The sequence below is a fragment of the Aulostomus chinensis genome, chromosome 7 (assembly GCF_037954235.1).
Source record: "Aulostomus chinensis isolate RoL2024-O1b breed Wild chromosome 7, RoL_Achi_v1.0, whole genome shotgun sequence".
NCBI lineage: Eukaryota > Metazoa > Chordata > Actinopteri > Syngnathiformes > Aulostomidae > Aulostomus > Aulostomus chinensis.
This window is the reverse complement of record NC_141326.1, coordinates 14,220,994-14,247,754: the sequence shown is the minus strand read 5'-3', so window position 1 is coordinate 14,247,754 and position 26,761 is coordinate 14,220,994. Positions and strand designations below refer to the sequence as shown.

General features: G+C 45.4%; 3 protein-coding genes across 3 annotated transcripts; 1 reads left to right on the top strand and 2 right to left on the bottom strand.

Annotated features, from left to right (window-relative positions):
* Positions 1-4,382: 4,382 nt before the first annotated feature.
* utp4 (UTP4 small subunit processome component) lies at positions 4,383-9,500 on the bottom strand. Its single transcript, XM_086207752.1, has 16 exons — positions 9,064-9,500; positions 8,447-8,635; positions 8,279-8,363; positions 7,938-8,027; positions 7,595-7,806; positions 7,348-7,519; positions 7,190-7,281; positions 6,964-7,060; positions 6,472-6,536; positions 5,971-6,087; positions 5,708-5,864; positions 5,482-5,588; positions 5,298-5,393; positions 4,994-5,179; positions 4,761-4,871; positions 4,383-4,617 (listed from the first exon to the last, which is right to left on the bottom strand). The coding sequence occupies exons 1-16, from the start codon at positions 9,220-9,222 to the stop codon at positions 4,501-4,503; spliced, it is 2,052 nt and encodes a 683-aa protein (XP_086063878.1). The 5' UTR covers positions 9,223-9,500; the 3' UTR covers positions 4,383-4,500.
* A 3-nt stretch (positions 9,501-9,503) lies between these two features.
* Positions 9,504-11,316, top strand: chtf8 (CTF8, chromosome transmission fidelity factor 8 homolog (S. cerevisiae)). Its single transcript, XM_086207753.1, has 3 exons — positions 9,504-9,713; positions 10,026-10,149; positions 10,641-11,316. The coding sequence occupies exons 1-3, from the start codon at positions 9,694-9,696 to the stop codon at positions 10,884-10,886; spliced, it is 390 nt and encodes a 129-aa protein (XP_086063879.1). The 5' UTR covers positions 9,504-9,693; the 3' UTR covers positions 10,887-11,316.
* Positions 11,317-13,736: 2,420 nt separating this feature from the next.
* has3 (hyaluronan synthase 3) lies at positions 13,737-25,156 on the bottom strand. Its single transcript, XM_086207751.1, has 5 exons — positions 24,988-25,156; positions 18,756-18,849; positions 18,116-18,666; positions 17,098-17,199; positions 13,737-16,987 (listed from the first exon to the last, which is right to left on the bottom strand). The coding sequence occupies exons 2-5, from the start codon at positions 18,847-18,849 to the stop codon at positions 16,058-16,060; spliced, it is 1,677 nt and encodes a 558-aa protein (XP_086063877.1). The 5' UTR covers positions 24,988-25,156; the 3' UTR covers positions 13,737-16,057.
* Between the last annotated feature and the right edge of the window lie 1,605 nt (positions 25,157-26,761).

The window sequence follows — 26,761 nt, the reverse complement described above, 5'->3', positions numbered from 1 at the left end:
GGGGGTGGGGCAGGGGATGGGGGGGGGGGGTAGTCGGCCCCCCGAAAGCATTATTTAGGCTTCAAAAGTCGGAGTCACATCAGCCTGATTTTATAGGCCAAGTGATGTCATCAATAGCTCTATTGGGTATGTTTCGTTGGTCTTTCTAGGCCTTTATAACGCTGCATAGTGCAGCTCATGTAAACAGGGTAATTCACTATTTACTTATTTTAATATTTATGATTTTATAACAGTAATGAACATTGCTGATGTGTAGAGTTTGAAGTAATAACCCTTTACAAAAGCTAATAATGTAAAGGGTGCAGTTACGCCAAGGCAAAAAGAAATATCTTGTTTGGTAGATGTTTGAAATTTTGGAGGCGGTTGACTCAAGAAGACCTTTCAGTTATAATTCTATATTTATTTATTTATTTATTTATATCTTCTTCTTCTTCTTTTTTTGATACTCCATTGGTACCTTCTGTCGTGGAGGTAGGGGAAAATGGTGTCAGATGCCTCTCAAAACGTCAACGCACAGACGGCCCAAAGTAGGATGTCTCGTTGGTTTTGTCCCAGTGGGACTCGATCGAGTCTAATGAAGACTTTAAGTGTCTTGCTTCTTTCAAGCAAAAATAAATAAAAGAGATGGATTTCTAACAAAGTTCCTCAGTGTGTTTCATGAATAGGTTTGATTAACACTTTTAAAACATGGCGGGGTTTTTTTTCCACACCTTTGAGCAACATTTTCACAACCTCTGAAACATCTGTTCACACGTGAATAATAAACCGTAAAGAATGTACCAGTAAATATTTGATCAAAATTAATGACAAGTGTTGTGAGAGAAGGCAGCACGGCGGTCAGCACGGTCGCCTCACAGCAAGAAGGTTCAGGGTTTGATTCCCGGCTCGTGCTCAGGATATGGGTGGGGCAAATAAAGTATTCTTATTCCTTGACCCGTGATGTTCGGAATAAACACACGTTATACATTTTCTGGATGAAATAAAAGGTTACATCAAGTGTTTACATTTCTGGAAGAGAGTAAATGAATTCTTTTCCCCACAACAAAAGCTTTACCAGTTTTATGTGAAGGGAAAAAAAAAACAAATTTTTCCTTTTACAAAAATGCACTCAAAATTAAAAACTGCCACAGCATTCAAACACAGGTAAGACTGCCTCAGAAGGGTGTGCAGTTTAAGAACTCTCACACAGCGCCTCACCATCTCTGCTCCTTCTCCTTTTCAGCCACACTCTGCGTTCAATCACACCAACAGTTTTTAACACGGACACACACACACACACGCGTACACACACTTTACCAACATTAAACATTTAACAAGCACAAACAGTCTGAGTCGGGTCTGGTTAGTTGTCCTCAGTCAGGATTACTCCTCTACGTGTTCAGGAGAATTTTTTCCACTTGATTTATCTTCAACTGGATGATTTACTGGGAGTCGGAGTGACTGGCTGATCAGACCAGTCCCTCCAGCTTTGACCTCAAATTTTCTCCTATATGAACTTTTGTGAGTTGGAAATTGGAGAGGTCTATAATTCACTTTTCTGCACAAGATATTATGATTATTCTAAAATATCGACGAAGGTTGCCCCAAACTAGGACTGAGGATCCGACTGGTTCGGAGGATACTGAACTTACAAGTCCCAGTTTAGGTGCTTTTGCACCACCACTGGGATTCAGCTGATAAGTTCGGTTCCCTCCTCGACTTAAGGATGAGATCCACATATATTTAGTAAGTGAGAGTTGGGTTGGAGTTTCCCAGTTAAGAGCATCGCCGCCCAAAAGACTGCACCATAGCACCACCCATTTACAGCGTGGGCACATGGTGTGCTCTTCTGTATCCGTTTTAGTTCCTCAGCCTGCGGTTCCAGAGGGCCCTGGTACCGGTCCACTCACTGTTTCACAGCACTGCACACAACTCTTATTTCCACAGCAGGCACAACTTCTGTGCTTGTGTGACAGCTCGTCAAACATGTACTTGGGACCCAACCCGACCTTCCATGTTTCTCATAAATACATAAACACGATAAACACATCCTTTAACAGACTTTGCTGACAGCCCCTCCTCCACATGTGTAGGTGTCACCCAGGACCCGGGACCCGGGACCTGTGCCCAAACCCCCCCCCCCCCCCCCCCCAAACCCCCAACCCTCAACCACTCTCTTTTCTCCCAACAATGTTCAGATAGTTTTGGCTCCAATGGCCTCAAATCAAGAGTGTAGTGAGTTAACTCTTACGTTCATGATTCATTTTGAGTGCATCCATAAATAAATGAGATTTCAGCTGTCACAGTTAAAACATGTGAATGACATATTGTGTTACTTTGTTTTGTGTGTGTGTGTGTGTGTGTGTGTGTGTGTGTGTGTGTGTGTGCTTGTGTGTGCGTGTGTGTTTGTTGGGGGGCAGAGTACTTGTGTCCTTTCTCCACACTCATTCATCCATAGCAAAGTAAAACATATTATAATAAGACTTTGAGTCTCTTCTTCATAAGAGGATCATGTTTGGTCCATATTCAGATGTGATTTCATCTTGATAGGTTTCGAACCCGACACTCCCACAGCACAAAATAAGCAGTTGAATAAAAATTTCCGTAAAGCAAGAAAAAAAATCCCATTTGTCTACAATGGAGTCACGATTGTGGAGGGTAATCTTCTCTCATCACCACCAAGTTGTTCACTTTCACCAGTGAACGTGAAAACAGCTCGAACGCCATTCCAACAATCTACACGTAGCAACAGGAAAGGGAGATCTGGCCAGGTACTGTCAAATGACTGTTGCTTCATCCATGTTATTATTCAAAACCTTTGGATATCCTCCAAAGGTATTTTGACGTATTCCAGGCGAGGCAGGGCCGTAAAACGGCGGCGTTCCATCCAGCTGCTCCACTTGGAGAACCGCAGGATTGTGAAAGAGCGGGTGGGTGTCACTGATGCAGTGACCAGCTTCGGAAACTTGAGCTTTACCCGCGGTGATGTCTGACACACAGGAAGTCTATGGAGTTCGGTATCGCCCAACGCCTGCCGTGACCCGCACATTCAACGGGTCCTCAATCAAACTCTCAGCGACGCAAATCCGCGGGTCAATGGGTTGGCGACCCGGAGGAGGAACCGTCAAGCTCCCACACTCAGGAATTCCAAACAGCACGTGCTGAGAAACCGCTGAGTCCGGCGACACCACAAGTGTTTCCTCACCAGCTACGTCACAGCTTCTCCTAGGGGATCGCTCTTCTACTGACGTCATTCTTGTGTAAACGTTAATTTAGGTTTATTGGGTAATAAAAGGAAAAATCCAAATCCCCCTGGGTAAAAAAAAAACAAAAAAAAAAACTTTGACTCAATTAAATTCCTGATTTTTTTTTAATCAGGTTTCCTCAAACGTCTGAATGTTTAATCAGCAACGTTGAAACTGATCATTTCATTAAAATAGTGGAAAAATACTTGTTAATGAAATAAATGATACTATATATATATATTTTTTTTTAACCTAATTCACCTAGAGTTCCAGCTTAGAATACCAACTGCTTTTCAAAGTGATTTTATCTAACCTCAAAAGATAAGATAACCCTTTATTCGTCCCACAGCGGGGCTACCGCAAGAAGAAGAAAAAACATATTTGCACTTTGAGTGTTCACACACTTCTAATCCTGCTTTTCGTTATGACACTTCTTACGATGTGTTAGAAAAAAGTTGAAATTCTTCCTGAGTTTTGACATCTAAGCACCACTACTTGCAAGTTTCGCTATGGACTGACTCAACGACGCCCTCTGCAGGCAAAACCAGCAGCTGCTAGTCAGACGCAATATGACGCTCATATCAAAACCAGGATTGTTCTCAACCTTTCCAAGTGGCTACAGGCGAGAGGCGGGGTTCACCCTGGACGTCAACACATAGAGACAGACGACCATTCACACTCACAGTCACACCTACGGTCAGTTTAGAGTATCAATCAGCCTCGTCCCCTCTTGATGTCTTTGGACTGTGGGAGGAAGCTGGAGTACCAGAGAGAACCCACACAGGTACAGGGAGAACATGCAGACTCCGCACAGAAAGATCCTGTGCTGGAGCCGGGACTGGAACCAGGAACCCTCTTGCTGTGAGGCGACAGTGCTGACCGCTGCACCACTGTGCCACCCCTGTGCAAGATACTGAGCCCCTAATTGCTCCTGATGTCCCTGCAACAGACTGATGACCCATCCAGGGTGAACCCTGCCTCTCGCCCTGTGTCAGCTAGGATAGGCTCCAGCAACTGATGTATTTAATTTACTGGAATGCCACCCACTGGAACCTGAACTTATTTCATCTGTGCCACACTAGCAGACTACCAATGAATCCTGGTGAGCTGCATGACGGCCACACTTCTCTCACCAAACCAGGAATGATAGCAAACATTTCTATTTATTACTTTATCAAAACAGTCTTTACAAAGTGGTGACATATTAACAATGTTTTAAAATCATGTGGGAGCTGCAGCGAGTTAGTGAGAATGAGGTAACACTCCTGTCATTCTTTTATGTGGCGAACTTCTTCTGTCGGACAGGTGCGGGCAGCTGAGAGACGATGTCCAGCAGGGGGCGCTCAACCACGACTAAAGAATGGTCCTCCAGTAAACTCACACACATGAGATGCTGTGGGGAAAAAAACAAAACAAAAAAACTTGTTGGGCCTTGACAGAAAACAAATTAATTCATTTCCAGATACGTGCTGCCAACAGTCCCTTGAACGTCACTACCACCAGAGCTCTGGACCTCAGCAGCCATGATGGTACTACCTGGAAGCTCTTGCAGATCTTGAAGGAGTGGCTTTGTCGGATCCTCTCCGCTTCAGGAAGACTCCTCAGGGTCATCTGATTGAGGAGTCGAGTCTTAACATCTGGGAGGGGCTGCGACATAAAAGCAATGCACTGTGATGTAAACCCACCTTTGTTAACAAATAAATGACATACAAATAAAGTTTAAAAAAAAGAAGCAACTGGTCCTGCCAGTAGTTAAGAGAGGCAGGTACCAGAGTCTTGTCCAGGATGCAGAACATGAACATGTCGTGCAGGATGATGTGGGCCGGGTTTTTAGGGTTGAAGGTGACGTGTGTGATGGGCGTGTCCCGCTGCAACCACTGAGGGTGCAGTCCCTGTTTCTGCAGCCTTCGACTCCAGTCTGTGTACTCCTTCTGCACCAGGGAGAACTCAAACAGCTGCATCACACACACACACACACACACACACACACACACAGCAAAGTAAAATAATGTCATTCACATGTTTTAACTGCACATCTCTCGTGAAGATACAGATTTAACAGCGAGTGTTTACCTGCTGGTCGGCGTGCACCGTCAGCAGGTTGCTGGTTGCCGGGTGGATGGCTATGGCCGTGGGACAGGAGCTATACACGGGAACCGAGCAGTGAAGCTACAAGCACACAGACACATGCTAGTTGGCGTCGTATTCAGGACAGAACACCATGTTACACTACAGTTCAGATATTGCGTGTGCACACCTTCATCTTGTGAAGACTGTAGACGTGAATCTCACGGTCCGTGTTGGCTGTAGCGAGCCATTTACCGTCCTCGCTGGCAAACAGCAGGTGGACTGGTTGGCTAGAGCCTGGATAGAACACACACCCAGTCACGTAGTCAGTTCCTTCAGTAATAATCTACATTGGTAGAGTTTGTAATCCACTCAAAATCATGAATTTTGCAGCGGGAGCCTCATTGTGGGCTCACCTGACTTGGGCTTGAGGGTGTGGAGGTATTTGCACTCAGACTGGCTGAGGCCAACGACCACGACTGAAGACTGACTGGAGGAGGCGAAGAGTTTGGAGGAGTCCGAGGAGAAGCAGAGCTGGTGGGCTGAGGTGAGGAGCTTGGGCAGTTTGGACACCTGGAGAGAAGAAGAAAAATCCTTATTCCACAAATGAGGATATGCTTAAAATGTAATAACAGTATTCAGAGACAGGAATCGAAGTGTGTGATGTGTTTCATGTCACCTTTGTGATGCTGATGTTGTGGATCCCTAACCTGTAGAGGCGGACACTGGAGACTGTGGAGTACGCCAGCCACTCTCCACACGGAGAAAGAGCGCTGCAGCAGATATGATCGTCGCCCTAAACACACACACACACACACACCAACATGCATGGAGTTCCTTCCCACAAACAACAATACATTTAGGCCCATGTGACAGCATTCGTGGTGGATCGAGGGACTAAAGAAGAGTTGGTCTGCGTTTATTAGCAACAAACAAACTCGACCAACCGAAGCTGCAGCAGAATGATCCAGAAAGGCCAATGCACTTCTGGATCATTTGCATTCAATTACTTTTGTGAGATGTGGCATGAAAGTAATGCTTTAGAAGAGCAACGCAACCAGGCATGACACATTAAGTGCAATATTAATGCAAAACTGTATCTGTATTCATCCCGTGAGGTTTTTAATGCGTGCTATTGTGACCACCAACAGCTCTGACGTGTGTCAGCTTCCAACCTCACCTTCTTCTTCAGATGAATCAGTTTCTCTGGTTTCCTCTTGATAGGTAGGCTGTCACCAGGCTTTCCTAAAAACACACAACACAATTACACTCAATATACTGCGCTCTCACTGTCACACACACCTTCTATCTTTTCTCTTGTATCACCTTTTCTTCCTGCGAGCATTTAAATTCTTTATTCGGATGTGCTTTACTTACAAATGAACATTCAGCAGAACTGTCAATTTTCCAGTATTTTCCAGTATACATTCTATAAAATTAATGACCACAAATACTCCAATAGGTTTGAATTTTTTTGAGAAAAAAAAAGGCCTGGGGTTTTCTGATCCTTTGACTATTACAGGTTTGTCGTGTTTGTATGAACTCTGGTCTTGGAGCTGCAGACAGACAACTGATGTTTCAGGTAAGGGTCAGAGAATGTCCTGTGTGTGTGTGTGTGTGTGTGTGTGTGTGTGTGTGTGTGTGTGTCTCTCTCTCTCTCTGTAGTGCTTACCATGCCCTTCACTCTCCCCGAGTCTCCACAGCTCGAGATGATCTGGGAATTGGAAGAGGAGGAGTCCAGCTTTCTTTGCACAACAAACTAGACTTCTCTGCATGAAAAACACAAAAAGGGAAGCATGTTGTCATGGCAACAGTCACGATCTACAGTATGACAGCCATTATGATACACATCATATTCTAATCCATCTTCAACCTTGTTGTACTGAATCTGCACTCACATGAGGGAAGGCTATTTTGCGGAGGGCTGACTCGGGGCTGTTCTTCTCCACCTTGTCCAGCAGGGGTCGCACCACCAACTGCGTGTCCACACCTGACAGCATTGCAACGTTAACTCACTGATCGTCTCTGTTGTCATCTCAGCCTATTCAACACTGACCTCCAGAGACCACAGCAGTGTCAGTGTGGGCGAGCGCCCTCACATCATGTGAATGGTTTTTAAAGGTCCTTGTTCGGACCCACTCCTTGTCCTGCTGGTTGATAGTGGAGGAGATGAACTGGAACTGGACCACGGTTCCCTCTGATGTCCCAGCTATCAGACTGCTCCCATCCTGTTAGCCATTAAGCATATTTATCATAACCGATTCTGAAGGGGAATGTGTGGTCACTATTAGAAAGACACTCACTGGGGCTACAGACAGAGCCAGGACGTCCCACTTGGTTACCAGGTGACTTTGGACCAGGGTTCCTGTGTGTCCGTCCCACATCTGGACCTTTCCTGCAGAATCACCACTGACGATGGTATGATCAGAGAGGAACGCCACACTCCACACCACCACCTCTCTGCTCTTGGATGCTCCGATGCCCCTCTCCACAAGCAGCCTGTGAGTGGCGTGACCTGAACTCCACCACAAACATACACAGGGCGTCACAGAGGCACCATCAAAACTCACCCTCTGATGTAACAACTGGAGATTTTAACTGACAGCATGAGGATCTGCACCTCGGTATCCAGTTGTATCTGCCTACCTGTCTCAGTATTGAAGATTCTAATCATGTCCATCATGCCGGCAGCCAGCCGTGAGCCAGACGGGTGCCAGGACAGAGAGATGATCCGACCTTGAAAAAAATCACATCAACAAAATGCTATCAAGTCACGTAAATGGTAAGTACTGAATAAATCTGCCCTCGGAGGACTAGGACATTATTTCATTCACCAGGACAAAATAAAAGTGGAACTGAAAATTAGTTGTCTTTTTTTCTTTTGTTGTTCCATCTCATCCTCAAAGCTCTTGCTGGATTTAGTTCAAGCCAAAGAAGCTAAAATAAGGAGCATATTTCAGGAAGTGTAAAGGTTCCTGTCCTCTTACCCTTCTGTTTGTCAAGGTTTCTCTGAAACTGGATCCTCCCCTCCAGTATTTCGAAAATCTTCACGGTCCCATCCTCACACCCAACCTGACACAGGAAACATTCATTCAAGTATTAGCCTCACTTCAAAAATTTGAAGTGAAAGAATTATCCACCAGGTCTCGACTCACCGCCAATAGTGTTCCCTGACTGTTGCTGCTGATTGTCCAGATCGGTCCGCCATAAGCTTCCACAGTGTATTTGGGTCGCAGGTTCTCCAGGTCATATTCCGTGATCTCGCTATTCAAACCAGCACTGAAGAGACGCTGACCGACCCAGCAGAGAGCCTCAACACTCCCACCCTCCCGTCCTGGGATCAGCTGTGCATGGGAGTCACAACAAACCTTTGGAGTTACGACCGTACAAAGTACCTCCAGGTATTAGCATGAGATGCACCGGCATCTGTGAGAGTTCAGCCATGAACACAAGAGCCAGGTCTTCAATGCTTCCTCTACGGATGCTATGGTGGACCACCGGCATATATTTTGACAGTTGATTCATCATTTAAGTCCGATTCAAATCTTTTAAAACTTGGAACTCCAGTTCCATCTTATCAATGAGGCATAGCTTTACCTGCATTAAAGTTGCTTGAATTCACAAATAAGGAAAGGCATAGTTACAGCCCCGATTTTCCTTTAAACTACACAACATAAAAATGGTCAGTTTTGATCAGAATAAACACAATGCTATGTTCGTGACTAAGAAGACCGTGTGGACCTGCCGTCCGAGCGTCCCGCGGGATTCGAACCTTTTCTTGGAAGTAGTTGTCAGCGAAGTTGAAGACCTCCAGGGCTCCGTCTGCCCGAGCCACCGCCAGCCGCTCAGTGCGCCCGTTGAACGCCATGGCTCGGATAGCACTGGGCATGTAGTCGAAGAAGCGGACCCGGTGCACCTTAAACTCGCCCATTTTCTCCAGTGAGATGAAGCACACCGCAGCGGGCCGTCCAAGGTGGGACACAGCACGTGAACCCACTGTTTGTTCGCTAGTAACAGAAGTCCCTCCGCTAAAATGTCCGACAACTCGCTCGCATGTTGCCCCGGTTACCACAGAACACCACTGTTCTCTACCCAGTTGGCTTTACCTGCTGGTTCACTTTATAAACTTTCTTTGCTGCCAACACGCTAGAAAAACACCAGGAGCCACGTTGAGGACCTTCGAACCGGAAGTGAATCTGACGAAAGGGCGACATGACACGGAAGTACGTCATCAAAGTGCAAGTACGCTCGGCTGGCGGGAATTAACCAAAATAGGATGAAAGCATTTGAGTAGTTTTTGTAAAATTTTCACTCGTGGCTTGTTTAATTTCAGTGCCTTTTTATATTTTATCAGCTTTTTCCAATCCGTCAAGTTAAAGACGCCCGGCTGCCCGGCAGGATAATGGTTCAAATACTTATACGGTAAGAGGTCTTTGCTATTATTTGGACAGTAGCGCGTGGTATAGTGATATGTTCTTGTTTAAGATATATTAATTGCATGTCAACGTCACAGGGACGGTGGACGTTGATTTGAGACCGTTCTCTAAAGCTCAACTTAAGTGCGTGTGAGTAAAGTTAGTACCCGGAGAACACAACAAGTTTACTGCCTTCACCAACGCTGGCAGTATGTAGAGTTTAGGGGAAAGTTTTCAGCACCCATCCTAACGTACTTATTATTATGTACTGGAGTGTTACAGTATTTCTCGTGTGTTTGTTTGTTTGCTGCTGCTGCAGAGGAAGCGTGGATGGCAACAGTCCACCGGAGTGGCTGCTGGTGGAGCTGCAGGGAGAGATGATGACCAGACACAACTCTGGTCTGGCAGGAAATGTGATGGGTGACCTCCTCTACACCAAAGAGGTAACCAACCTCTGCTGCTTTGATATTCTGGGAGTGAGAGAATGGACCGTTATCAGGAAAAGAGTTTCCTCTGAATAATGAAATAATCTAAAGAAATCTAATGATCTAATACTCTAATAATGAAGGGCATCTTCTGCAGTAGCAGGAGGGGAGATTTGCTTCTGCACAGAAAATATTTAAGCCCACACATTGGTGGATAAACGCTCTTCATTGATATCTCTCTAAATAACCACTTTTTCTTCTTTGAGATCACCACATGATCTATCAAGTAACTGCTTCAGCTCTTGTAGTCATCCTCCTTTATGTTGTATTTTCTGTAAATGATCATACCTTATGGTCATGCTCCTGTCTGTCCTCTTCAGCCCAGAGATGATAATTTTATCATTTGTAAATGATTATCATATAATTTCATTAAAAAAAAACAGTCCCGACTGTCCAAACGCCTGAGCGGTTTGATTTTACTCAGCTGTTCTTTTGTCTCCTTCCACTAGGGGGTGCCAGTGCTCATTGTTGGACATCATATACTGTACGGGAAGCAGGTCAAACTGGAGAAACCGTTTGCAGTCCTTACCAAGCATCCTGGCCATTCACAGGACATCAGTGATGCCTCTCAGGTTGCCATGGAAACGGACCAGCGAGAATCCACCTCTTATTCCGTGTCTGCCCTATTAAAGCGGAAGCTTATCTTTAAAACACGGCCCAAACCCATCATCACTAACGTCCCAAAGAGAGTGTAGCATGCTGCACAGGGTCAGAGGTCAAGTGTGAGGGAGTAGAGGAGAGACGGATCATTACATCTGATGCGATGTTGGCTGATTACTTTTCATTCCAACAAGAGAACTGGACTGTGTTCTTGGACGTTGTAAATAATTTAAAATCTAACTAGAAGCACACATGCAAGACGGAATACTTATAAATGTTTCCAAGGAAGAAAAAGCAAACAATAAAAACTAAGACCTTTTCTGCTCAGCAGCTTTAATTCACAACTGTGTTTGAATTAGACGGACGTGTTTAAGCTTGTATCAAACAGAACTCTGCTTCCATCAAACGTGATGCGCTTGTACTGTCTGCTACCGACTTAAAAAAAACGAATCGCCACTGAAATGTTGCGACTGATGCAACCCGTGAAAAGTGCTATACAAATTAAAGTTCTTTTCCTTGACCTTCAGTCTGACACTCCTCCGCCCAATCCATTTCCTCCAGTGTTTGTGTGTCTGAGAGTATGCGAGGGTTGAAGTTGTCACCAGAGTGTTTGTGTGGAGCTCAGTCGGTGTAGATGTTAGCGCACCAGGCTAAAAGAGAAGGTCGCAAAAACAATAAGTGACATTGTAACCTGGAAGCAATGAGTTGCTACTACACATCAGTACGTCTACGGCTGATGGATATTTAGCGACCGCGTGTCTCCTGTAGTTACTATCACTTAAGTCAGAAATCTCAAGATATTTGATTCCATATGAAGGATTTTAGCAGCGTGTGGTGCTGGATGAGGACATTTGTTGACTGATAAACATTTCAAATATTTGAGTCGGTCTTCTGGCATACAACATGTTGACATGTGGCCAGAATATTTACAGCATGTGTGTGTTTGGAGGCGGTTCCCATGTTGTGTAAACCCAGAAGTAAAAAGCCCCCCTTTTATTGCTTGATGGCTGAAGGGCTCAATTCATTCAGCTGCTGTAAGACTTCTGTTTTTTTCCTCCAGAATTCAGAAACCTCCCTCAAACACATACGCACATTTAAAGTATGTACAGTTAGCCTCACTGGGAACTAGCTTTTAATCCCATTGTATACTGGTGTGGGTTGAAACATGCTGGGGTGTTTTGTTTTGTTTTTTTTAAATGCTTTTCTGGTCGAGCAAATTCAAGGATGAGGACTAAAATGATAGAAGGCATAAACCCGGATGGATGTGCTTCGAGTGTCACGACCGGCTATACTTGATCCGTTCAGATGAGAGAGAAACACTCTGGGAGTTAAATTCAGTGATTTGGCACAACACAACAATACCAGGCCAGAAATCGAAGCAGAAGCAGGTACCATGGAGGGAAGGGGTTTTTGAACCTTACTTCTTTATCTTGTGTTCCCACTCAGAAATAAAAATGCGCTCAGGATGACACTGTTGACTAATGAAAGCTCAAAAGGTTTTATCGCCTTGAGGGAATTAATGTGATCAATAGTCGTCATGTTTATCCGTCAATCAGAATATGAGGCATCTTGACTTTGTCCCGAGGATGATGCTGGAGAGTTCTTTTGTTCTCCGGAGATCAATGAACACCATCATTGTTCGTCAGACGCCATGAAGTACAAACACAACATTTAGCCACTTGGCAGCATGAATATCCAGCCAAAGGTATACCGTACACTGTAGCTCCAATATAAGTTTGACCCTGGTAATGTCAGGAGCTCACATGAGTTGTCATGGATACCAACAGCACAATTTATGACATTCTAATAAGATATAAGGGTTATTCATGGCTGAAGTGTAGGATAGACAGACGGGCCCATCGAGGAGGCGTGACTGATCCAGGCTGACATCGGATCAGAGATATAAAGTTCTAAGGTTCCTTCTAAAGTTTTTAAACCGCCTCCCTCATTTGAGCGGCCAGCTGTCAATCATGAAGTGAAGTTAGCATTAGCTGCAGTTCCACCGCTGCAGTAGAGCTCTGTACTTCCAGTCCCAGGCAGACTCGCTCACCAGGGTACAGGCGTCCTGCACGTGTGGATCTTCGTCCAGATGTCCTGCTGTTATAAGACTTAATATCTTCGATGATCGATATTAATGAAGCTGTTTGTTCACTTCTGGTAATATAACTCTGGTTTCCTGGTCAGTCGGGAAAGCCAGCAGATGCAACATAAATGAGTAGAACACCAATTCAAGTTTCTAAAATGTTGTCCTCTCTCGCTCTCTCTTTCTCACGTCCTCAGTTTCTCCTCTCTTCGTCATTCATGCCTGTTGCATCTCAGCATCGGAGGTCAACTAAAAGCCAACCCGACCTATAAACCTGCTGCATACCTCCCCTGATGCAGGGCAGATGGGAATAACATCACTTCACATTCATGATGGCTCAGCAATTTAGTCCTAGAATCTCCTTCACACGCTGAGGGTCACGTCCCGCTACCTCTCCTTTTAAGAGAAAATACTGTAAAAAAAAGTTTGAATAAAAGATAAGATTAATATATTCAAGAGAGGAAAACTCCAATAAAATATGGACTCATGATGTATTTAGTATGAATGGCAGGATTGTGTCGAAGGAAGCAAGCATTTTAATGACCTATAGGAACATTCCAGTTCCCCGCGACTCCCAGAGATGGAATTCTAACATAGCAAGGCCACGTGCTTTGCCAATCTGATCTGAAATAATGCTCATTTAGGATGAAATAGAAACAACAGGGTGAAACATTTCCCAAATCTGTCACATCTGAGAAAATACCACTTCTGTCTTCAGCGATTTGAATGTAAAAGATGGAGCGATTTAATGTAAAAGGACACAAATGTCCAAAGTTGAGTGTCCTGAAGTGAAACTTTATTGATACACAAACATGATTTGGCACCTTTATTGTATATAAAAGTAACCATATATAAAATCCTGAATCACTCATATACAACCCGGTGGCGACTCTAGAGTGAGAAACCAGGATGTACAACAATAAGTGAATTATTTGACACTGCTCAGCAGTATCAAACACACAACTGCATGTGACGAGTTCAGGGAGGGCGGGATTGTCTGTTCTGATAAATCTCAGCTGCTTCACAAAACACAGCTGGAGCAGATGATTGTGCTGTTCGTGACGGATGAGGGTACATGAGGACTCGTCCCACTGCTGAAGCATACAAACTTTCTCAGAAAACAGCTGCACCGTTACACCCAGTAAGAACTCATATTTTCTGCAATTCATTGAATTTAATGGGCTGTTCTAAAAGGTTTGGCTCCTATTTTTCAAGTGTACTTTGATACAGTACTCACATACCCATATGACTGATGAGTCATTCTCATCATTCCACCTTCCTAGTGCTACAACACGGAGAGCCAACGTTCTGTCCCGAGGTCTGATGTGAACCTTCAGAGTTGCAGGGAAATTGTATTATCTTTTAATTGATCATATTAGTTCCGGTAGCTGTATGCAGATTTAGATCCCATATGTTGTTCTGCCAACAAACTCACAGTGTATGGCACCAGCAGGAAGTATTCCTTAGCTGTGGCTCATGAAGGAGACACTCACCGTGGAAAACCCACATAGTTTGGAGTTAGGATGTCTGGTAGGGATTCTCAAGGAAAAGACTGAGGGATTCATTTATCCTAAAAACTCAACATGTGCTGTAACCTCATCTTACAGAAGAGGCCAGAGGCACCTTGGACCCACACATATGATGGCTGGGTCTTGACCCATGGGGCCCAGTCAGGCACAGCCTGAAAACATAGAGCCGCCAATCTGTGGGCCCACCATCTACAGGAGGGGGTCAGGTGTATTGCCAGACAGGTGGCAGGATGTCGTAGCACCTTGGTGTGCTGATTCTGGGATAGTAAACTGGTTAGAATACATCCCCCCACTGTGAGCCAGTGAAACAGTACCAACTTGATACAGTTGGACTCACCTTTCTACATAGCAAGATCTCTAGATCCAGACTCCTGGAACCAGGCTGAACTGACTTGTTTCCCCAAGTTATCCGGGGTGAAAGGTCTCTGGCAGGTGCGGGGGTACTCATGAGTCCCCGGGTGAGCTATGATGTTGGAGTTCTCCTCACAAATCAAGAGGGGTCCTTCCTGCAACCGTATCTCCCTGAGAGGAAGAATATAAATGTCACACAGCCAGGAGTGTCTGGAGGGGGGCTCAGACATCTCTGAGGAGAGGCACTGCCGAGGTGGTATCACAACAGGATGCCTTTCTGCTGGGGTCGTTCTGGTAGACCTGGAATACTTTGGGGGAATTCCTCAGCTCATCCGGACTAGGAAGGCCTTGAGGTCCCTCAGGAGGAAGTGAAGCATGTTGCTGGGGAGAAGGACCCTGCTTCTTCCCACAGCCCAGTTCCAGATAATAGAGTGTAAAAGGACCTTTAGAATCTTTTAGAATTCCACCCCTCTCTTCTTAATGCTGTGCTTGATGATTACAACTAATTACTCTTTTTACACATATGTGGTATGTGAGAATTGTTTAATGAAAGTCTTGGAAAATTCAAAACTATGCCTTGGTATGCATCGAGACAGAATGTGAACAGAATCCACATTAATTTTTGAAATAAGTTCACTGGACTAGTGTGCTAGGAACTCACTCTCCTTTTTTCTATCGTCTCTATACTTGCGAAGTAGATTCTTAAAACGTAAGGATCAGCACAAATGCTTAAAATCAGCTCTCAGCATTGAAACTTGAGCGGACGCACCAACTCAAATTTTCAGTTTCTGTTGTCTAAAGTTAACGCGTATCAGTTAACACACATCACTTTTTTTTAATCTTACCATTATTAAAGTGAAAAACGCAAAAAAACTGACCCTTTTACGTGTCATTCTTTGTCTTGCTTTCATAAATGGCACTCTTCTGCCCTCTTTAGTCACAGTTTTACAGCTAACCTGCACCCATGAACTATATCATGTTCTTCTGAGCAGAACATGATTACAAGTGTATGAACACTTTTAACCTGGGTCAGATCTGTTTGGTTTTTCATGTGAAGCACCGTTGAACATTTAATAAGGGGGGCAGCTGTATGGATCTGGTCATCGCTGAGTCTTCCCCCAGCTGGATCAGGCTCCCGCTGCTCAGATTTCAGATTCACGCCTTTATTTTAGCACCAGTGATGAAGATGTGACTGTGTACTGGTCCACAGCTCATCGCTCTAGCAGTTCACAGGGTTACTAGAGTCCTAGTGCTGCTTGTGTCGGCATGAATGCCCGACCAGCCCCACCGTCTGGTAGCAGGTCTATGCCTCAGCGTATGGTAGGTGATACTGCTCCTCCCTTTTGTTGCACCGTTTGGCTACGATGGCCAGATAGAGCACCAGCAGAATGAGCCAGTAGCAGGCATACAGTATCGTCCCTGCTATCAGCAAGGCCTTTTCTGTTTCACTGAGTGGCTCCTGTGTTTCACAGTAAATAGTATATGCCACGCCCCCAAGCAGAACCATAGTCCACACTGTCACAGGTACAGCACCAATCAAGTTGACCACAATCTTCCTGCGGCCTGATGTTCCCCACCCAGCCTTGTTGATGGTGAGCAGGGCGAATATTTTGGCAGGGAGCAAGCTGGACATGTAGAGCAGAGAGTAGAGAGACATGAAGATCATGACCAAGCTTCCACGCAAGAAACAGGCATAGGTGGCCTTCACCATCCCGACCAACTGGACCGTCAACAAAAAGAGCAGGATGTTCCATAGCCTTCCACGGTAGAAGAGATGGATGACTGTGGCTACTAAGAAGAAGGGGAAGAAGCCAGTGACCACAGACTCGTAGGTCATCCAGAGGCTGTGCTTGTGGAACCACAGGGCATTGTAGAGCCACTCACGAAAGTACGACTTGCTCCATCGAGTCTGCTGGTTCAGCCAACGCAGGTATTGAGTTGGCGTCTCAGTCTGGCACTTTGATCGTGCTGTGAATTTTGTCTTGTAGCCAAAGCTGAGGACCCGGTTGGTTAGGTGGCGGTCGTCACCAAAGCTGCACTTGGAGCCCAGGAAAGTCTGGTGGTACCAGGGTTCCAGGAAGCGCTGGAGCAAGGAGTTCCTGTACATCCCCAGAGGACCGCTGATACACTGAACACATCCGAAGTAGGACTGGCAGGCACGTTCGATATTGAAGGCCATCCAGTAGCGCACGCTACTGAGGAAGGAGATCCACGAGTCGTACTTGTTGAGAATCTGGTGAACAGGAAAGAACGGAGACATGAGGTGCTTTCAGTCACTGGTCTGGTAGAACAAGAGTAAATATTTTAGTCTTGAGCTTTAATTATGTTTTGTTTTTTTTTCACCTGTACATCTCCACCCACCCCTCCCACCATGGGGTCTTCCTCAAGGATCTTCAGCATTTCTATGGTACACGCCGGGTCGAGAACTGTGTCTGAGTCACACACCTGAAAACGTACATAACACAGGTACATCAGCGTGAGGGTCACATGGTCCTGCATCACTGCTAATCAGTCGTATTACTGCTGGAGTCTGAGAGAGAGCTGCTGATGGAGATGCCTGCTGGTTGATTGTTATCGCACACCACTGGGTCAGGTGTGGACAGGAGTTTTCATCAGGTTCAGTTTAGCATTTAAAATAGTCATATAATATAGTTTATCTTCTTACATCAGTTAATCTGCAAAATCTATTGGTATAAGTATGATTTACAAATAGCATTCACAGTATTGCAGCAGTTCCTCGCTCCTGTCTCAGGAACTGCTTTTGTTTGTGGCCCACGTCCAAAATCCTCCAGCAGGTAAGAACATACAAAAATGGCTGCGGTGATTAAAGGGAGAACCTGACGTTTCTTCAGCGGCAGCATTGCACAACTCAGTGCAGAAAGTCATACACCAGAGTGAGATTTTACTGTCAGTCTCCACAGGTGAAAAGCTCAGTTTTGAAACTGGTTATTCCACCATTCTTTGAGTTCCTTTTGACTTGCTGTATTGATGGAAGAGGTTAAAGGTTTGTATTTTGTTGCCAAACAGTGCATTGCAATATCTATTTCGGTTAAATTCGATATAGTCAGACATTTTAAACAGAAGAGCATCATTGCTGCAGTTTATGCTCAAGTGTCTGTACTGTAGTAATTGTGAGGAAATAATTACACCCAGCCTCGCTAACTATTTGTTCCACTGGCTCCAGGCCCTGTACTCCCCGTGACCAGAAGCGTATTTTTCCCATAGACAATGTGACATATGTAAAAATCTGTGGGCAGACAGGAATGTATGGCCTTGAATTACAGTGTGGTTTTTATTCATGTAAGCGAGCACCACCTTTAAACCCAGTTTGCATGCATAGACTTTACTGTGTGGCCCATACCTGCACATAATCCACACTGTCCCCCAGTGCTTTAAAGGCAGTGTACATCACTTCCCTTTTCCCTCCCCACTCCTGCATGATGCAGGAGTAGCGGCAGCCTCTGACCAGTCGAGTCACTCTTGCCGCCTCCTCCATGTGAACTGTACTCCTCCCTCCCCCTCCAACACACCCTCCTCCGCTCCCATCGCTGTGGTAGTTTCCCTTCCACACCATACTGCCAGCCTGGTCAGCCCCACCAAACACCTCCTGGAAAATGTCCATCATGTAGCGGTCTTCAGGCCGGTTCCCGTCCACCACCAGCACTACCTTCAGGCCAGGGAAGGAGATTCTGCGGACACTACGCAGGCACTTCCTCAAGTAGTCTGGATCCTCCTGAAAGGCGGCGATGCAGAGGGCCGCAGAACGACGGAGGTGCTGAGGCTGGGCAGGGCTCCTCATACGCCGATGCTCCAGAAAGGCAAAAAGGCTCTGGAGGAAGAGGTGGAGGGAGAGGAAGGCACCATAGAGGCCAAAGGAGAGGTGGTGCTGCTCAGTGTGGATGAACTGGTAGCCTGGTAATGCAGTGACAGCAAGCTCAGTCAAAATCATTTCCTCTGTGAACATATCGCAGAGAATAAATCATGAAAGTGAAAAATCTGACCTGTGACATAAGCCAGCAGGATGGTGAAGAGGACCACCGTGGCAAAGAAGGTGGTGACCACAATGTTCAGCGCATTCCTGTAGCGAGAGGGCATCTGGAGGTGGATGCCAGCAGTGGTCAGGGTGAGATTTAGAACGTGACAGAAGACGGGTAAGGATAGGAAGAGAGAGAGGTAGAGGAAATGAGGAGCCGTTCAAGGAGGGTGAGGAGAAGGAGGGAGGGAGGGAGGGGAGGAGAAAATTGAGTGGTTAGTCAGTTCATAAGCCGTCACTGGAAGACATTCACAGCAGTTTCAAAGGAAGTGGAAAGTAGTTTTCTCAATCATATGCTGCACTTAGATGTTGAGGTATCTGTACTTTCCTGGAGTAGTTGGATTCTAAGGGACTTCGTACTTTTATTCCGCTACATTTCATAGGAAATATTGTACTTTTCACTCCACTGCACATATCTGAACCTACCAGTAACGAGTAACTTTGAGGATAAATATTTTTCACAGAAAACTACCCGATGAAAATGGTGTGCTTTCCCACTTCAGGAGGACACAATTAGAGCAGCAATGCTGGAACACACACCACTTTAACACAACCTTGGAGTAGAAAGTGCACATTTTCTTTTGGTACTTAAGTAAACTCAATATCAAATACTTCTATTTCAGTGGTAAAAGTATGTCTCCATTCAAAATTCTTCAAGAGTACTATTTTATCCCAATATTTCTACTTTTACTTAAGTGAAAGACCTGTATGCTTCTGCCAGTGAATTCTAGTCAGTAATGGAGGAGAGACGAAATACTGACACCGTTCATATATTGCAATATTTTCCCTTGAGACCGACTGTATTAATGATTCACTGGTACTGCAAAAAAAATGTAAAGTCAGAAAAACCTGACTTGCCAATGTAGTGAATGAGTAAATAATTCCAACTTTTTTGATTCAGATACTGAAATGATGGCATGTATTGTAGCAGAGCGATCTCTCTATTTGTGTATTGCTGTATCAAGATACCACTGTTACCATGACTAGTTGTGCCATGCTTCCTCCCCTGTCAGTAACCACTTTGTACTGCGTATCTTTAATTTATGCTCCAGCAACCGGGTGAGGAACCTGAGCATGTTGGAGTGTTCCAGGCTACAGTACCTGAAAGCTCTGGTTCTACCTGTGGATGAGACTGAGAGCTGGGCCTCTGGACTCTGACAGGTTCTGACAGTGAAAGCCTGTAACCCCTCATTAGTTGACCCAAGTGCCATTTCCTGTTTTCTTCCTGTCAAGTCTTTCATCAGTTTATGATACACCAGTCACTGACATCACGGACACACGGTGCCAGAAACATGGAAGGTGTAAAGCAAAGAAAAATACTAATAAACCTGCAGTCATTCCTGCCACTGTTATTGTTCTTTGTACTACTGCAGGAAATACTTTTACTACGAATAGAGTTCCCTTGCTGTTGATATTACTAGTACTACAACAACAACTACGCCAGCTTGGTAAATGTAACAGGCTACATTCATATAGCACCTTCTCTATCCTTGTGGTCGCTATACAGTGCTGCCCCCCCCCCCCCCCCCATCACACCATCACACGTTCACACTTGCTATCACACACTGAGGGTGGAGGCTGCCATGCAAGGTGCCAACCACCAATAGGGGTTCAATTTCTAGCTCAAGGTCACTCAAACATGGCCACTCTACCGTCGAGGCCATGCCCTGACGCCTGATACGAGGGAGGACGACTTTTGCCAGCAGTCATTGCAATATGTGGTTAATGTTGTGAAAGGTTCTATTTTAACCCAAACTATAATGTGTCCCTAAAATGGGGAGTGTTGTGGCCTGTAGCTGATAACTGGTAACAGAAAACTAATGAATGGGGAAAGATTCCCTGAAGAAGTTCCTGAAATATTGCATCACTAAAATGGGATGGAAAGACAACCTGGAAACACGATCCCTCCGGCCCTCGGCTGCCTCCAGCACAAAGCTGTTCATGTCAAAATCTACCATTGTAGTAAAAGCCGTGTGCAGGAGCAGCGCCCAAGTGTCCTGGGAGAGCGCTGTGATAGTACTGATCATTTATCGTCGTGGAACGAGGGACGTTTTCACTACTTTCTTTTCTGTTAGAAGCCTTTGAAGTAAACATCTGTCGTGATATTAGCAGGTTACTGTTGCTAACACTACTACTAGTACTATTACTACTACTACTAGCATCAGAAGTAATAGTAGCAATAGCACACCCTACATTGGGCCTATTATGGCTGCTGCCACTACTGTTGGTACTGATATTTAAAGTGCTAATGCTTTTGCTACCATTGGTTACTGCTACAACTCCTGCTGTTATTAGACTACAACTCCTGCAATGTATAATATGCATGCTGCTGCTCCCTGTACTGCTACCACTACTACTACTGATGTTTTACTGCGTACTAGTCTATACTATTCGTACTATGGTTACTGCCAGTGTGGGTGCTACTCTTGCTATTGCCACAATCTCTGCACCCATATTTGCCACCATTGTTGCCACCTAATCCTGATAACTCAGCTCAGATTAAATAACCATTTGTTCACCCCCCCCCCCCCCGATAGCTCTAATTAAAAGGCCAGCCTGGGTTTGACTGATGCTCAGGACCAGTTGGAACAATTCTGTCCTTTCATTCATGAAATTACCTCTTGCCGTGCCCCCCCCCCCACTCCTCCTCCCCCTCCTCCTCCTCCTCCTCCTCCTCCTCTCCACCATCCCCTCCACCTGGCTGGGTCCATGCAGGAGAGACAGAGTGATATTTATTTCATTACCTTCAGCTCTGTGGGACGTACTGGCACAAGCACAACCTCTCTGAGAGGACGTACAGATTTACATGCTGGCACTAAAGCACACTGAGTCCACAGATCTGCTCTCTAAAGGGTAGATAGGCTGTGCAGGAGAAATCGTTTGAGGGATATTCGGGCGCTATCGGGGGGGGGGGGGCGGGATTTGTAGATAGAAGGTTTTGGAACATGCACAATACAATTTTCCCCCTCGGGTATTGTTTGTGTGTGTCATCACTGTCATTTGAATGATCTGAAAACCCATTGATGCTCCCTCTAATTTCTCTAATTTCCCTGATTCAGGGCTTCGTCTTTTTTGTGTTTCTTTTCACGTGGCTGACTGAGCCTCGTTCTGAATGCATGCATTAGTCTACCTGATGATGGGGATTTGCATTCTTGGTAAATTCGTTCAGCAAGAACTGTTGTAGAAATCTTTAACAGCTTCTTCTTTTTTTTTTTTGAGCAGAAACATTTTCCACGGTACTCTTGATAATCTACACAATGCAGATGGACTTTAGGGATTTTTCACTGGTAGAAAGAAGCTCTAGTTTTCAAACTGGGACAGATGAAGCCAAAATGACACCATGGATAGGCTCTTACTGAATACAACCCTCAAGATTGTATGATCACTGGATATAGAAAATACAGAGTAAATCCTATCACAGAGTTTCTTCTCAAGATGTGAACCGTAGTGCGTAGACCAGCCGTCCCGGGCAGCACCGCCCCGGGGACACTGACCGGCAGTAAAAGGTTTGATTAAAGGCCCACAGCCACCAGAGGGGATTGTTGAAAGGCTGGGAACTGGGATTAGTGAGGGGACTGGTGAGGATGGGTGGAGGGACCAGGTACTATCACTGTCACCTGCCTATTCCGACCTAACATATGTGACTTCACCATACCGGTGAACCTTTTCGTGTAAAACCTGAAGCAATCGATATTCTCTCTTCTCTCTCTCTCTCTCTCTCTCTCTCTCAGACTGGTTTGACTACAAACTTGACCATCAATGGGATCAAATAACAAAATGATCCTCAGCGGGAGGCCCAACATCTCTTAAATCTGCTGGTGTAAATGCTTCTCACTAGACCTGCTTTATATGACGATCTCTGTCATTATTATCATCCGCTAAGACTGCTGGCCGCTGATGGGAGCCCGGGCCTATCCTGCACCTGGTCCACTGACCCTCTGCAACTGTGTTAGATGTAACAGGACATTTCTTGTCCCTCACTGGTCCCAGTTGGACAGGGATGGATCAGAGTACTGGGATGGTGATTTTACGGGCTTTAACCTTTACTTTTCAGTTCATGAACAAACTTGAACGTGTGATAGACTCCCCTCTCACTCTGCTCCCCACAGCATCACTTCCTGCTCATGATGTCATCAATAGGAAAATGTCAGACATGAGATCTAGAACAACTTTTTCACATATGGAGACATGCAATAATCACTGAAGACGTAAATTTCCCCACCGTGGGACAAATAAAGTTTTTATTAGTAGTATTATTATGTTGTTGTTGTTGTTGTTGTTGTTGTTAGTATGTTTCAGACTTCAGACTGATCTACCACTGTAAGTCTCTCTCTCTCTCTCTCTCTCTCTCTCTCTCTCTCTCTCTCTCTCTCTCCCCATCCACATCATTCCGTCGGCCCGAGCTCAAATCTTCTGTCAGAAACTCCATTACGTAACAAAGGAAGTGATGTACCTGTCTGTCTGTGGGTGTCTCACAGGATGACCACTCAAAAACACACAAACAAAGTCACTGAAACTGTATTTCAAGTCAGTCAGTTCGTTCTCTTTTTAGTCTTCAGCCAATCCTGACCCACGTAGACCCGGAGTACACCTGCAGGTGGGGGGGTCATCAGTTTATCAGAGCTTCTTCACACCCGCCCACTGACACCTGAGGTTGATGAGCAGTGAGAACAAACCCACAGAATAACTACGAAGGATGGAAATACACAACATTGGGTTTTTGAAATTTAATCAGGGAAGTATGATCACTACCTCCACCAGAGGTCATGTGATCACTGTGGCAGGAGGACTCAGAAAGTTGAAGATGAATTCAGATGGACTTCATTAGGATCTGCAGCTCTCTTTCGCTCAGTGTTTAGATCTCTGACTGCAGTCTTAATAGCCGGTTTCATTTTCACTTCGTCTTTCATTTCTGTTTGCCATTTTCAGACAGGCAGCGAGTTTTAACAGAGACAAACTTTTAGCCAATAAAGAGACAGATGTTTGACCTCTGAGCTGAGAACAAAAACAGAGGTTAAACATCGTGAATACAGGACCGACCGAGAGTGCCGCTCTGATACGTAAATATCCGTTTAAAAAGTGATATGTCAGTTTTGTAATCACAACTTGTTCCACTGCCTCCAAGCGTTCAACAAAAGAACCGGTTACACATAATTCACCCTGGTAAGTGGCATGGTGCTACAAGCAGGAAACCACATTGTTTGTTTATCTGTGACATAAGTGCAGGACAGCAACACGGGTAGAATAATGTCATCAGGCCAGCTACACAGCAACATCTGTCTAAAGTTGGCTTCAGCCACTTTACTGGCTCAGCAAATAAGCAACAGGATTTGAATTGACTAAGGCTGTGTTTGTTGGTTACTTTTTTTCTTAATATTTCAAGCGTTTTCCTCAATAATGGTGCCCATCAGTGGCTGTCAAATACCAGCAGTCTTTGTATAAAAGACCAGGCAGCTGAGCGTGGCTGTGATGCCATGGAAAATCAAACAGGCGTTTTCTTTGGAGACGCCAGAAGCTTTTAAAAAGCCGCTCTGAAGTGTTCCTGTCACTGACGGCAGCGCACACACACACACGCACACACACACAGGCAGTTAGAATGGATAAGTCAGGAACTGAGACACACCTATTCTTTAGATGTTATTGATCATTTTTACAACTTCCCTCAAGCAGGAGCGAGCAGCACCTCTACACCCTCTGTTTAGGGTGAGTAGTCTACTGACTCACACACACACACACACACACACACACACACACACACACACACACACACACACACACACACTCATTCACTCACTGAGGCAGGCAGAAAAAATATTTTCTCTACCTCACATTGCAAACACATTCACCACTCAAACCTGAACACACTCAGCTCTTTGTCCAGTTTTTTTTTAACAAATTTTATGTTGCTTCCTCTAATTTTGAAAAAAAACTTTCCATTCAGTTTCTGTCCCTTACTTGTGAATACACACACACACACACACACACACACACACACACACATATACAATCATGAATTCAAGCCTAATCCAGGCTTAAACGTTCCTTCATCTTTAACATTCGTGTTTAAATGCTAAACTAGCTCATTGTAGAGGTGAGGACCCACAAAAGAGGGATTTATCTTGTTAGCCTCTTGTCCTCATGGGGGCAATTTACATCATAAGGACTCACTGTCGGCCCATAGTGTAGAATTATATCCTTACCTTCCTGATCCAGTGGACCCTCCGTCTTTGTCTCCCCCTCAGGACTCCCCCCAGGTTTCTGTCCTCCTGGTCCGTCCGTCCAGACGGGACGTCCAGCCTTCTCCTCTTCTCAGCACAGCCCTCTCCTTGTTCTGTCCCCCTCCTTCCACCAGCTCACACTACATCTTTATTCCAGCTTGCTCGCTTAATTCAGAAGATGCCACATCCAAAAATACAGCAGGCAGCTCAAACCACTACCCACCACCACTTCTCTGAGCCAACCTCCCTGCTGCCTGCTCCTCCTCCACCACCACCTCCTCCTCCCTTTACCTCCCAGGACTGTCCCAAGGCATGAAGCCCCCCTCCCCAGATGCAATCACAAGTGCTCAGCCAGCAGCTGATGATGTTGCAGTCTTACATCTGTACATTACAGGCTGAGGGCAGCAGCTGGTCTTGGGTGCTCTCCATCGTTCAGCTGCTTTGCACCATGGGCCGGGAGATGAAGGTGAAGGTTGAAGGCCAGAGAGAGTCTTCTCCAAACCTTTAATAATCCCTGCGCCCTCCTCGGCCTCCTCCGTCCGGCGCTGCAGCATCAGCTTGTCTTTGTGTCCCCCGTTTGCAGCAGAGCTGAAAGCCTCCTCTCCGGCTCTGTCACACTGTCCCACCTGCTGGCTGCCCGGCTGGCTAGCAAACCGACAGAGCTGAGCTTCCACGGCTCCTTCGGCCCCCCCAGCTCTCGCCTCCTCGCCTCTCTCCCCTCCCTCCCTGGACACCCCAGCTCTAGCTCCCTATCTCTCTGCAATGCAGCCAGCAGTCTCCAATAAGCCAGGGGACTGTTTGATTGGAGCCACTTCTGTTCTCCACCTCTCTGCCTGACTCAAAGCATCTTTTATGGGCTTATTTATCCAGCCTCCCTCCCTCTCCTGTTCCGAGGCTGAGCTGCTGACATGCTGCTGGTCCCACCAGAGCCGAGCTGCAGTACGCCTCCGGGGATCGATACACAGCTGCCAATCAAACATCTTTCATTTCATTTAGTTGAGGTAATGAATAAAATGCACATCACTTGAAATTCACAAGGCTGTAAGGCTGAAATAGTTCAACACTCAATTCATTCATAGTCTCTGCTCCACTGACTGTGGCACACCACGAGGAGCAGGAATCAACTCCCATAGCAACAGTCACCACTGTCTCCCAACTGAAACTGGCTGTATAAAGACACATTACATACTGGCACCGTCTAGAGAGGACCTTCAAACATTCTGAGACAACTGACAGAAATATGTTGAAAAACAATCAAAGACGCAGATATATTCGGACTCTTACGCCACAATATGAGAAAGACTACATATCCCCTAATGGAAACTTGATTCCATCATTTCGTTTCAACCTCTCTGGTGGTAACTACCAATTCGATGGTTTACTTAAGATGGTAATTTTCTGCAAGCGTTCCCTCAGGTAAATACAGTATTTTAGTCTCCGCTCAGGGTTTAGATGACAACCCTCTGTGCCTTGTTTGGTCTCATTCTACGAATGTCTGTAATAAAGGTTTACATGTCAAAATAAAGAGCTTAGAAAAGAATCAGCAGCGTGCAAAACAGGTAAAGACTCAAGAGAACGCAAATTGTCTGAAGGGGTTTTAAAGAAAATGAAACAGGTATCAGAGACCCCCCCCCCCCTTCCCAGTTATGTTGCCGTGGAGACAGGAATCTATCTCACCAATTGTGCATATAAATCCAACGCTGTCTCACCACTGGTGAGAGTGTTTATTTGGTTGACCCTGATTCTTCGTTTCCTG

Bases quoted from the DNA above. Each gene is read 5' to 3' on its own strand.
- has3 (XM_086207751.1), bottom strand. From the start codon at position 18,849: ATGCCCTCTCGCTACAGGAATGCGCTGAACATTGTGGTCACCACCTTC. The intron at 18,667-18,755 runs GTCAGATTTTTC...CTGCATTACCAG, and splicing joins CCTGCTGGCTTATGTCACAG to GCTACCAGTTCATCCACACT. The intron at 17,200-18,115 runs GTATGGGCCACA...GTACGTTTTCAG, and splicing joins ACAGTGTGGATTATGTGCAG to GTGTGTGACTCAGACACAGT.
- chtf8 (XM_086207753.1), top strand. From the start codon at position 9,694: ATGGTTCAAATACTTATACG. The intron at 9,714-10,025 runs GTAAGAGGTCTT...CTGCTGCTGCAG, and splicing joins ATGGTTCAAATACTTATACG to AGGAAGCGTGGATGGCAACA. The intron at 10,150-10,640 runs GTAACCAACCTC...TCCTTCCACTAG, and splicing joins ACCTCCTCTACACCAAAGAG to GGGGTGCCAGTGCTCATTGT.
- utp4 (XM_086207752.1), bottom strand. From the start codon at position 9,222: ATGGGCGAGTTTAAGGTGCACCGGGTCCGCTTCTTCGACTACATGCCC. The intron at 7,061-7,189 runs GTGAGTGCAGAT...TTTTTCATGCAG, and splicing joins GCAAAATAGCCTTCCCTCAT to AGAAGTCTAGTTTGTTGTGC. The intron at 6,088-6,471 runs GTGAGGTTGGAA...GTGTGTGTTTAG, and splicing joins TGATTCATCTGAAGAAGAAG to GGCGACGATCATATCTGCTG.